The 12,233-nt window shown below is 48.3% G+C and overlaps 1 protein-coding gene across 1 annotated transcript in view; it reads right to left on the bottom strand.

Annotated features, from left to right (window-relative positions):
* Positions 1-1,326: 1,326 nt before the first annotated feature.
* The window catches only part of CAPN13 (calpain 13), an 83,086-nt gene continuing 72,179 nt past the window's right edge, over positions 1,327-12,233 (bottom strand). The window contains exons 20-26 of the mRNA XM_040225695.1: positions 12,131-12,189; positions 10,151-10,219; positions 7,895-7,970; positions 5,731-5,859; positions 4,633-4,688; positions 4,009-4,066; positions 1,327-1,417 (exon numbers count right to left, since the gene is read on the bottom strand). Coding sequence (XP_040081629.1) covers positions 4,040-4,066; positions 4,633-4,688; positions 5,731-5,859; positions 7,895-7,970; positions 10,151-10,219; positions 12,131-12,189 — 416 coding nt within the window. The 3' untranslated portion in view covers positions 1,327-1,417; positions 4,009-4,039. The remainder of the gene's footprint in view (positions 1,418-4,008; positions 4,067-4,632; positions 4,689-5,730; positions 5,860-7,894; positions 7,971-10,150; positions 10,220-12,130; positions 12,190-12,233) is intronic.

Below are 12,233 nucleotides of genomic sequence, written 5' to 3'. Positions count from 1 at the left end.
AGATCAACATAGCCTCAGATATCCAAGGACCATATACCAAAGCATGAGTATTTAAAGCATTATTTAAAGTAAGAATTCAATATTTTGGAGGACTTCTCTGGTGGTCCAGTGGCAGACTCCATGCTTCCAAAGTAGGGGCCCAGGTTCGATCCCTGGTCAGGGAACTAGATTATACGTGCTGCAACTAAGACCCAGCAGAGCCAAATATTTAACATTTTAAAAAAAGAATTCAATATATCAAACAACTTTAAACATTGCCCCCAGTGTGACAACGGAAGTGTGTGCTTTGTTCAAAAGAAACAGATGTGACAAGAGGGAAGGAAGGGGAGTTGTCTGGTTGGTTTTAATATTTCAGTTTACTAAGTCAGAGGAGAGCAGGTGGGTTGAAGATGAGAGAGAGGAACAGAAGTATTCTTACAATGGGAGTACACCCAGGCTTGTCTGGTGAAGCTTCTGGCAGGAAAGGAATGAAGATGGACCCACTACATCACACCATACACAACAATTACCTCAAAATGGGTCAAAGACCACAATGTAAGAGCTAAACTATAGAACTCTTAGGGGAAAAACACAGGAGTAAATATTCATGATCTTAAGTTAGGCAATGATTTCTTAGACACAATACCAAAAGTGTAAGTGACAAAAGAAAAACAGATAAGTTAGACTTGATCAAATTCTGAAAATGATACCAACAAGAAACTTAAAAGACAACCTACAGAATGGGAGAAAATTTTGCAAATCACATATATGATAAGGGACTGGTAACAAGAATATATGTGTGTAAATACATGTGTGTGTGTGAGTATATATATACACATGTGTGTGTATATATATATCTTACAACTCAGGAAGCAAATGATAAATAACCCAATTTTAAACAAAGGATTTGAATAGATATTTCTCAAAAGAAGATATACAAATGGCCAGTAGACAACAAAAAGATACTCAATACCACAAGCTATCAGGAAACTATAAGTCAAAACCTTAATGAGATATCACTTCATACCCTCCAGAATGGCTAAAACAAAAAAGATAGACAATGAAAAATGTTAGTGAGATGAAGGAAATTGAAGATGATTCAAAGAAATGGAAAGATATGCCATGCTCTTGTATTAAAATAATTAACATTATTAAAATGACCATACCACCCAAAACAGTCTACAGATTTAATGCAATTCCTATCAAACTACCAAGAACATTTTTCACAGAAGCATAACAAATAATCCTAAAACTTATATGGAACCATGTGAAGTGAAGTGAAGTGAAGTCGCTCAGTCATGTCCGACTCTTTGTGACCCCGTGGATTGTAGCCTTCCAGGCTCCTCCATCCATGGGATTTTCCAGGCAAGAATACTAGAGAGGGTTGCCATTTCTTTCTCCAGGGAACCATGAAAGACTCTAAATTGCTAAAGCAATGCTGAGAAAAAAGAACAAAGCTAGAAGTATAACCCTTCCAGATTTTAGACAATAATACAAAGCTACAATAATCAAAACAGCATAGTACTGGCATGAAAACAGACACATAGATAATGGAACAGAACAGAGGGTCCAGAAATAAATACACATAACTATAATTAATTAACTTATGACAAAGGAGGCTAGAATATACAATGGAAAGAAGACAGACTCTTCAACAGGTAGCACTGGGAAAACTGGACAGTCACATGTAAAACAATGAGAATTGAACATTCCCTCGTGTTAAATTCCTAGAAGAGAACATAGGCAGAATGCTCTTTGATATAAATCATAGAAGTATTTTCTTGGATCTGTCTCGTAAGGCAAAGGAAATAAAAACAATAATAAGTGCTTTTGCACAGCAAAGGAAACCATCAACCAAATGAAAAGACAACCTGTGAATTGGGGAAAATATTTGTAAATGCTGTGACTGATAAGGAGTTAATATCCAAAGTATATAAACAGTTCATACAACTCTATATAAAAAACTCAGTCCCATAAAAAAATAAGCAGAAGACTTGAATAGACATTTTTCCAAACAAGGCATACAGATGGCTAATAGGCACACGAACAGATGCTCAACATTTCTAATTATTAGAGAAATACAAATCAAAACCATAATGAGATATCACTTCACACCTGGTAGAATGACCACCTCACAACTACTATCAAAAAGACAAGTGTTGATGAGGATGTGGAGGAAGGGAACCCTTGTGCACTGTTGGTGGGATGTAAATTAGTACAGCCACTATGGAAAAAAGTATGGAGATTCCTTAAAAAGTGAGTAATAGGCTCTGGGTGTCTGCTCTCCACAGGATGCTGAACTGATTCTTAGGACCATCAAAAAACACCCATCACTTGAGTGGGGACAGCATGCCATCTTTTACTTGCATCAAGGTAGACTGTAAACTGTGTGTCTTGCCCTCAGAAAAGGACCTCCCATGACCAACTGCCTGCATATCACCCACTGGCTCCCCAGCTGGAAATGTCTTTGTGCCTTGAAGCTTTGCTCAGTCTATCCAAAGAATTCCATGTGAACACTGACCTCAACAACTACCCCCAACACTGGATAACAACTCTGAATCATTCAAGACTCAGCTCCTGGGCTGTCTCCTAGAGAGACATCACAACTTGCAGGCCAAGTTATTTGTATCGTCATCTTTGCGTGAACCTCTGTGTTAGCCTTCTCTACAGAGTACTGTAATTGATCTATTACATTTCTGTCTCTTTCATTTCACAGCAAGACCCTCCAAGGCAAGGATCGAGTTTGATTTCCCTAGAGACCTGTGTGTTCAGCTGTCTATGGGAGATCTCCATATGGGTGTCCCACAAGCATATCATGTTGTCCAAAGCAGAAATCATCTGAAGCATCTGCTTGTAGTATCCACACAGCACCCAAGCCTCGTTCACTGAATCTTGTATATTATAGCTTAGTTCCTATTTACAAGACTATCTCTTCCAACAGATAGTGAGCAACTGAGTGTGGAAACCATGTGAATTTTCTTAATCTTTGAATCCCTGGAGTCCAGCACATAGCCATATAGGAGCTGTTCTATAAACAGTCACTGAACTGAAAAGAATTAATAATAGAACTACCAGAACTACCACAGGATCCAATGATTCCACTTCTAGGCATTTATCCAAAGAAAACAAAAACACTAACTTGAAAAGATATAGGCAGCCTCATATTCACTGCAGCATTATTTACAAAGGCCAAGACACAGAAATAATCTAAGTGTCCATCAGTGAATGAATGGATAAAGAAAATGTGGTATACATATTTATATATACATACAACAGAATAATATTCAGCCCGTTGTGGTGTCTCTGCCATTTGTGACAACGTCATGAACTTTGAGGATTATTATGCTAAGTGAAGTAAGTCAAAGAGAGACACATATTGTATAACTTCATTTGCATGTGGAAACTAATAAAAAACCCAAACTGAATAGACACAGACAACAGAGTGGTGGTTACCACAGGCGGAATGGGAGGGAGTGGTCAAAATGGGTGAAGGTGTCACAAGGTGCAGCTTTCCAGTTATGAGTTTTGGGGATGTAACATACAGCATGGTGGCTATCATTAGCAATACTGTGTTGTATATTTGAAAGTTATTAAGAGCGTAAATTGTGAAAGTTTTATCACATGAAAAAAATGTAGCTATGAGAGGTGACAGATATTAACTGAACTTGTAATGGTAATCATTTCACAATACATACATATATCATATGATTATGTTGTATGCCTAAAATGAACACAGTGTTAAACATCAGCTATATCTCAATAAAAATAAATGAAAAAAATTCTAAATTCCTCACTCATAACTTCCAGGCCACACCCTTTTATGAATGTACATAAGACTTGGATGAAATCTGCAGTATTGGCTTTGAAACTCACAGGCCAAGCAGCCTGTAAGCCTTGACTCACACAGATGAGGGGCTCTGTAATCTCTGGGGAGGCTGCCCCCAGGGAGAGAGTCTTGTGTGTAGTTCCTGGAGGAAAAGACACATTGTGCCCTTGGGAGGAAATGATTCCAAAGCTTCCATGTCTTACCTGGGCTCTGGTGCCTGTTCTTTTCCTGGCTTCAGTTGTACATCACCAGGTTCATCCACTGAAAAAGAAACATCCCTATTACAACCAATCTTTAAACTTGTTAGCTTAACATAGAGCGGGGTGAATGGTTTCCTCTTCCTTTGAAAGATCTCAGTCTAGTCTCATCAACTCTTTCCAGTTAATTCCCACCCAAGCAGGAGGTCTCAGCCCCCTGTTACAACATTGTTGTCTGCTACTCCCTGAAGAGCCGGGCACTGAGAGGGACAGCTGAGGTCGACCAGCTGGCTGGGCCAGGAGGCGCTCTCTAAAACTCACTGGGCGTCAGTTTAATGTACAGTGAGCTCAGCAGGTGTTCTTTAGTTCCCTCTTGGATTTATGACTCCCACATAATCCTCTGCTTTATTAAGCTATTGGAAAAAAATAAAATCTGTCTGCCAAGATCCTAAAGCAGCCTTGGCAGCTAGCAATATATAAAGGCAGTAATTGGAGGCAGGGGGGCCGGCAGCTTGGCTGGCCTTTGACAGACTGTTCAGTAGCTTCAGGGAGGGAAATGCCCCCTGGACTCCCTGGTGAGGAGAGGTGGCCAGGGTTGTGTCCTGTCTCTGGGAGGGGAAGGCACCTCACCTCCGTTTCTGTCAGGTAGAGTCCTTTTCCATCCTTGGAGAGGTTCCAGAAAGCTTCTAGGGTAGAGACAAGGGGAGGGATCAGGACGGGCCTGGGCCCACATGAGAGGAAAGCCAGCCTGTTGGTCCCGTGAGAAGCCACAGGCTGTGCTTGGCCTCCTCTCCACTTCTCTTCCCAGTTAAACTCCATACCCGTGAGACAGCTCAGGGCTCAGCTCTCAAAACAGCTCCCTGACTGCTCTGCCCACCTCGCCCCTCCCTTCTCTAGCTTCCCTGCACTTTAGACTCTCTATTCTTGGCTGTAGAGATGCAGAGGTCTTGTCTTAGGAGGCATTTCAAGGGCAGTGCTCTTGTCCAGCTGCAAATTCTCTGGAGCAAGATTATGCCTCTGGCTTCTCCTTTACCCTCCCAGGGCTCTGTTCTCTCTGTCCTGTTAACAGCCTAGTTGAGAGGTGTGGGGCTAGAGCTGTTGGGTTTAAGGACCACATGGTGGGGTGAGCAGGTTAGGGAGGAGGGGGTGGAATGACGGGAGTGGAGGCCAGACCCCACTTCAACTCAGCCACCACAGCTCGGTTTGCAGCTCTATTGTGGTTTGGGGTTTCATGTGAAATTTCATTTCAAACAAAGGGGTATGCTGCTAAAAAGTGTCTAAAACTCTGGCCTACATAGCTGGATTTCTGAGGCCTTGGGGGGACCTCCTGCACCCGCCAAGACACCATTTGTGAAATCCTTCAGCAGAGATCAAACCATTTACTGGATGACTAAAGAGTAGGTTTGAACCGTAAACAATCTGGAGGGGGCCATGGTGACTTAACCTTGTTCCTGAGTGAGAGAGGTGCTGAGAAGGGTGAAGAGGAAATAAGCGATCTGGGATGTGGAATGTCCTGGAAAGAAAAGGATGCAGAAGGGAGGCTAGGGTCTCAGGCCAGCTACACGGTCACCTAGGCTAATGTTGGCTCTGCCCCTCAGGATGAGGGCTCCTCTGCAGGACTCCAGCCCGTCCCGCTACTGAGGCCTTGCCCAGGCCTGGAGCCAGAGTGCCTTCCTGGTCCTCTGCTGTGTTCTCAGGTCAGCATGATGGTCTCCGGGTGACACTTACTTGCCATGGCTTCCAGCCGCATCAGGAAGCAGACCAGGCTGGGGAAGCTGACCCTGCCAGTGCTGTCGCTGTACCGGAGTTTCATGAGGTCCAGCAGCTCGCTGGTGATGGAGATCCCTGCGAGGAAGTCTGGGACACAGTGGGGGAGCTGGTGAGCAGGGAGGAACGGGGTGGGCCTCAACCTCAGGAGATCAGAAACACCTGTGCGGAGACCGCGTGGCCTTTCCCCACCATCCCCTCCTCCACCTGGCTCAGCGGCCAGTCCACTCCTCTCCTGAGTACTTTTGACTCTTTAGAATGCTAGCTTCCAGGCCCCAACAATACTGTTTTAGAGTTTGGCCAGAGGCCAACTCAAAACACTCCTGACCCTTCACAATCATCTGATAATTCCTGTGGGGGATGGGAGCTCAGAACACCTGAAACGTTTGCTCCCAGGCCCACGTTGTCAGGCCTCCCTCTGCTGGTGACCCTCTCCAACAGCCCTCCTCGCCTAGTCCTGGATCTCATGTGCGGTTCCTGGAGAAGGGGCTTAGTCCTAGGTTGGTCATCCAGGGATGAGGCTGGTCCTCAGAGCAGAGACCTCAGGTGGGCAGGACAGAGCTGCCTTGCCCTCTTTGGGTCTTGTGATCTTATGTGTCTAGCTATAAGCTCCAGGGAGCCACCAACAACAGAACTAACAAGGGCAGACTGAAAATCGGGGGTGGGGGGCGTCTATGCACCCCAGTGAGCTAGCAGAACCCTGTAAACCAGACCATCCATCATGGGGATGAGGCTGGTGGCCTTCGGGCCCCACACAGTATGAGACACGTTGGTTTCTCCTGCAGAATTAATAAAATGTGAATTCGAACGCCTTTCGATAGGACATGCCTGCAGCTTGTACATTCCCAAACTGCCCCGCAAATCTCATCAGCTCCATGGCTCTCTTCAGTTACCTTCTGGCCCCTGCAAGCTTCTCAGTTGAATTCCAGCTATTTTCTTTCTCCCTTTTATTATTCTGGAGTCATGGGTGAGGTCTCCTTTAAAGGTTTCAACTTCCACTGGCCATTCAGTGGTTCTCAAAGTGTGATCCCCAGACCAGGAGCTTTGGCCTCACTTGGGAACTTGTCAGAGATGCTGGTTCTCAAGTCCCACCCCAGTCCTCTTGAGTCAGTACCTTGGGGTGGGTGGTGAGGCTCAACATTCCTTGCTTCCATAAGCCCCCAGGGTCTTCCTCAACCTCAAGTGTGAGAAACACAACCCTCTGCTGTGAAGAATTAAGGGAGGGGAGGGACTTCCCTGGTGGGCTAGTGGTTAAGAATTCCCCTTCCAATGCAGGGGATGTGGGTTTGATCCCTGGTTGAAGAACTAGGATCCCACATGCTGTGGGGCAACTCAGCCCATTTCCTGCAACTAAGGCTCAGTGCAGCCAAATAAACACATATTTTTGTAAGCGGAAGAGGAAGGATAGAGGCGGAAGTGTGGGGAGGGGCGGGGAGCAGGAGCTCAGGTTTCTACCTGCTCTCCATCCAGGCCAGGAGCCCCAGGAGGAAGACCCACTGAGGCTGCCCTTTCAGGAGTGACCTGCGGGTCTACATTTCATTAGGGAAGGTGGCAGTTTCCTGACTTCACCTTTCTGTGGGCCATTTCCCTGCAGGGACAGTGGGGACAATGATTCTTGCCCTGCCCAGTTCAAGAGCTGTTTAGACAATCAAAGGAGGTGATGTGTGTGCAAGTTGTGGCTGAACTCTGATGCAATCCTTGCCCTTCAGTATTATCATCATTCTCCGAGGACTGAAAGCTCTTGCCTCCTTGAAGCAAACAGATGCATGTGATTTCACTTAACCCCAGACCCTCTGTGAAGAGGGGGCATCAGCTGGCCTGTGGGTATTTAATCCTGATGGCCTGGATGCTGAGGTGGGTGTGTCTTCAAGCAAGTTAGATTTCTGGTAGAGTATCAACCATTCAGGGTCATTTTTCACAGTTAGCGCTTTGCTGGGGAGAGAAGGCAATTAGGAGAGCTGACTGGGAGGTGAGAACTCAGGTGGGGGAGGGTGGAGTCGGAGTCTGCAGCCAGGAGGTCCACAGAGGGCGGACGCGTGCACGCGCGCACACACACACACACACACACACACCACACGCCACTGCCACTGCCTGTCATCAAAGCTCAAAGGGTTGTCTGCTTTACCTGTGTCCTTTATGGCCTTCCACAAATCCGAGCTGAGGAAAATGCCAGCATTCTTTGGGGAGTTCTGGAAAACACTCTGATATGGAGAAAGCAAGAAACCCATATGAGCCCCAGTGCCCACGTGGAAGAGAGTGTCCTGGAAGATCCTGTACCCATCCCTGGAGGCTGCTTCACTAAAACATGATGGGCTCAGCTCAGAGGTCGAAGGGTGCACAGCTGAGGATGGTGGTGGGGGAGGAGGGGGAGGGGGAGGCAGCATCGGTTCCGCTGGTTAAAGTCCACCAACCTCCTGGCTGCCAACTGCAGGGCTGCTGGCCCCTCTTTCAGGCCTGCACCTCCCCCCACCCTACCTGCTCTCCTTTAGCTTCTACGCCCCATAGACTGGGCTCCATCCACCCAGGGCGGCTTGTCACTTTCCAGGGACGTGAAGAGCTCGCTAAAGAGCTTGCCTAGGATGGGCATTAGGAGCACAGACTTCACAACCAAATTGCTGGGTATAAACCCCAGCCTAACTATTTACAGTGGTGTCACCTTGGGCAAGTGACCGAATCTTTCTGGGCCTCAGTCTATCCCCTCTGCAGCACAAGGCCAATGTACTACCTACCTCGTAGGTTTGCTGCGAAGAAGAAATGAGCACATCTTATAAAGAGCTTAGAAGCGCAGCTTGCACGCTAGTGAGCACAGTGTAGGCGGCACTGAAGGCAGGTGAGAACTGTCTCTGGGACCAGGCGATGCCTCAGGGTGGAGTCCCCTGAACACATCAATTTTTTTACAGGGCAGTTCTCCATTTGCTAGGGACTTTGCTGCTGCTGCTAAGTCACTTCAGTCGTGTCCAACTCTGTGCGACCCCATAGACGGCAGCCCACCAGGCTCCCCCGTCCCTGGGATTCTCCAGGCAAGAACACTGGAGTGGGTTGCCATTTCCTTCTCCAATGCATCAAAGTGAAAAGTGAAAGGGAAGTTGCTCAGTCATGTCTGACTCTTCACGACCCCATGGACTGCAGCCCACCAGGCTCCTCCGTCCATGGGATTTTCCAGGCAAGAGTAGTGGAGTGGGGTGCCATTGCCTTCTCCGGGGACTTTTCTACCTCCCTCTAATTCTTACTCTAACCCTCAGCCTCCTCCTATTTCCCAGGTGAGAACATGGGCTGGTGAGTCATGTGCCTTGATGAAACAGACAAGCACCAGAGGACTGAACCCAGGATGTTTCAAAGCAAAATACCCCCAGCAGGTGCTCAGTCCGGGCTGACTGTGAGAGCCAATTACGGTGAAAGGGCAGCTTGAGAACTCTTCCTGGCCTTATTTGGCTTCTGTGAGTTCAGAGTCCTAGGTGTCCTCAATTAGGTAGGGACCCAGTGTCATGCACTCGTTCACTCATTTGTTCAGCACTTTTTAGCATCTGCTGTGCTGGACACTGTGGGAGACACTGGGGGAAAGGATGAACATGAGGGCTCCCTGCCCGGGAGAACCCTGCAGTCTAATGGATGGGCCATCAGTCATTGCTGTGTCCAGCGGGAAACCCAATCACTCCAATCAGAGGTAGGTGATATAAATAAATAGTATTAAACAGGAAGTGTTCGCATCTTATTGTTGTGAGTTCAAGTGTTGGGAGCTGAGTGGGAACTAACCGGATCTGGAGAGGGGAGGCAAGGCCCCCACTGAGCTTTGCTGTCTGGACTCTCAGGCTGGGTGGGCACCAGGCAGGCTCCCATTGCAGGGAGGGGAAAGTGAGGAGTCTCACATTAGGGTTCAAAGGAGCAGGTGGGATGAGTGGGGGCTTCTCTAGACCCCAAAGTGGAGTCTTAACTCAGAGGGTCTTGGGTACAGCTGGTGAGTTTCGACTTTGTCCTGGGAACAACGGTGAGGCCACACTGAGGCCACAGACCACAACTGTGACTCTGATCTGTTTTCTGGCAGAGGTAGGGGAGGGGAACGAGGTGAACTAGTGGCTTGGGGGATGCTGCAGTGGGCCCACAAAGAAATGGGGAGGGCAGTGCCAGCTGGCAGTCCACTGTGACCCTTTCTTTCTCCTCTGGCCTCCTAGAGCTGTCCTCAGCCTGCCACCTGACTGAGCATGGCCTTGAGCCGTCCAGTGGTGCACGCACATCTCCCCAAGCTAAACGGGGGCTCTCCTTGAGGGTGGGGTGAGGTTCCCCTTCTTTCACAGCCCTCAATGCTGGGGCAGAATCAGGCACCCAGTAAATCTGTGCCAACCCAACTGGAATGAACACTCGTCAAAAGAGAACATGCTGGTACCTGGCAGTGGACAAGACGGCTCCACAGCCTTGAAAACTCCTCTTGGTCAAGTCGCCCGTTCACCTTCAGCTGGTGGGGAGTTAAGAGTCAAGCAGTCTTGTGTGCAGTGAGCAGAAGGGCCTCAGGCCTGGAGAGGCTCCATCCATCACCTAGTAACACAGGCGGTCCAGAGTCACCTGCACGTGGCCCCACACCAGCTGGCTGATGAGTCTAAAAGGGACCTGGCTTAGATTCTTTTCACAGGAGAAAACGGGCAATTGGAAGAAGGCAGTCCTGAGAAAGGGGTGCCAATGTCATTGCACCCATGGAAAGAGGTTGAACCCCAAACACAGCCTTCACCAGTTGGGGTGGGGCCCCCTTGTAGAGGGGTGGGAAGCAGTGGTGGGGGGAGGTCACTGCAACTCCTGAGGCGGGCTGAGAGATGAGCGCACGTGCTAAGTGTGTGGCCATGGATGGACCACATTCTGGGTATTAAAGCCGGCCCTGGCCCCTCCATGCTGTGTGCTGCGCTTAGCTGCTCAGTCGTGTGCGACTCTTTGAGACCCTATGAACTGTAGCCCGCCAGACTCCTCTGTCCATGGGGATTCTCCAGGCAAGAATACTGGAGTGGGTTGCCATACCTTTCTCCAGGGGATATTCCCAACCTGTGGATCGAACCAAGGTCTCCCACATTTCAGGTGGATTCTTTACCATCTGAGCCACCAGGGAAGCCTGGTCCTCCCATACAAAGAGTTTAATGAGAACTAATGGAAAGAATGGATCTCTGTGGCACTGGAGGGGAGCTGACAGGTGAGCAGGAGGAAGGGTAGAAAAGGTTGGTCTTCTGTGCCGGGGTCCAACAGACATGACCTCCCCTGGGTTACCTGCCCTAGGCTGCGGGGCTCCTGAGTGTCATTCTGATTTATCTGCAGGGATGAGCGGTGTCTCTGAGTGATTCTATACAACAGTCAAGAGACAGGGCCTGACTGACGAGTTCATCAAGACGGCTCTTGTTCGACAATGCCCAGCTTCAGGTCCCCAGTAGAGCCTTGTTAAGAGTGAACGAGCTGGGGGATCAGTGACCCCTCAGGGAGACTGTGCACACCGAGGGGAGAGTCGCAAGGTGACCCCTAGGGGATATGCCCACCAGCAGGGAGATGGGGTGGCAGGGGAGAAATGGCTCCCAGGGGAGTGGAAGTCAGGACGGGAGGCGGGAGATCCTGGGCTTGGGTCCCAGTCCAGCCACCTGTGGCCACGGAACTAGGGCAAGTCACTGCACTGCCCAGCTCAGCCTCGTCTGTCAGTGCAACAGAATAGTAATAACAGGGAGGAACTGCCATGTGGACCTAGGGTTTCCTACATTAGTTGGATGGACTGTACAGGCCACAGGGTCGCAAAGAGTCGGACTCAACTGAGCGACTTTCGCTTTGGTGGTTGTTACCTTTATTGAACTGGGGTTTTGTTGAGCAAGGGATTTAAATAGGGGTAAGGAGAGGGATAGAAGGAAAGAAGTTAGGATACTATCCTTTGCTAAGCAGTGAAGAATACTATTAGAACATGGGCTTCGGAGGCTGAAAACTTTAAGTTCAAATCCAGGCACAAATCCTGACTAGCTGTGTGATCTGGGTGAATGACTAAACCTTTCTGAACCCCTGTTTCTTCCATTGTACCATGAGACAATACATCTTATATCACAGAGATTCTTGCAAGAACTACAAGGGAAAAAATATCAGTACCATCTGAGTATGCAGTAGACACTTGATAGATAGTAAGGGTTGCTGTTGTTGCTATGGTGGTTCTAGAGAGTTAGTGAGTTAGTGCAGAGTCCCCAGAAGCCCAGGCTCTTTGGTGAGCCCTTAGAACCAAGGAAAAAGAGAAAACAGTGAGAGTGAAAAAAGATTCTCTACTGTCCCAGTTAGACCCCTGGGGTTAGCTGATGGAGCAGACAGGCTGTCAGTGCTGGGGAGGCGGTGGGGGGTCGATGGTGACTGCAAAGGATACGTCCATCAGAGCCACGATGCTGCGGCACTCATCCAAGGAGAATGCATCCCCTGGAGGTCCTGAGCGGAAGAGCAGAAAGGACTGAGAGGTCCGAGAGGGCAGC

Source organism: Oryx dammah, unplaced genomic scaffold, assembly GCF_014754425.2.
Source record: "Oryx dammah isolate SB20612 unplaced genomic scaffold, SCBI_Odam_1.1 HiC_scaffold_25, whole genome shotgun sequence".
Classification (NCBI taxonomy): domain Eukaryota; kingdom Metazoa; phylum Chordata; class Mammalia; order Artiodactyla; family Bovidae; genus Oryx; species Oryx dammah.
The sequence above is the reverse complement of the archived record's forward strand: the minus strand, read 5'-3'. Positions and strand labels throughout refer to the sequence as shown.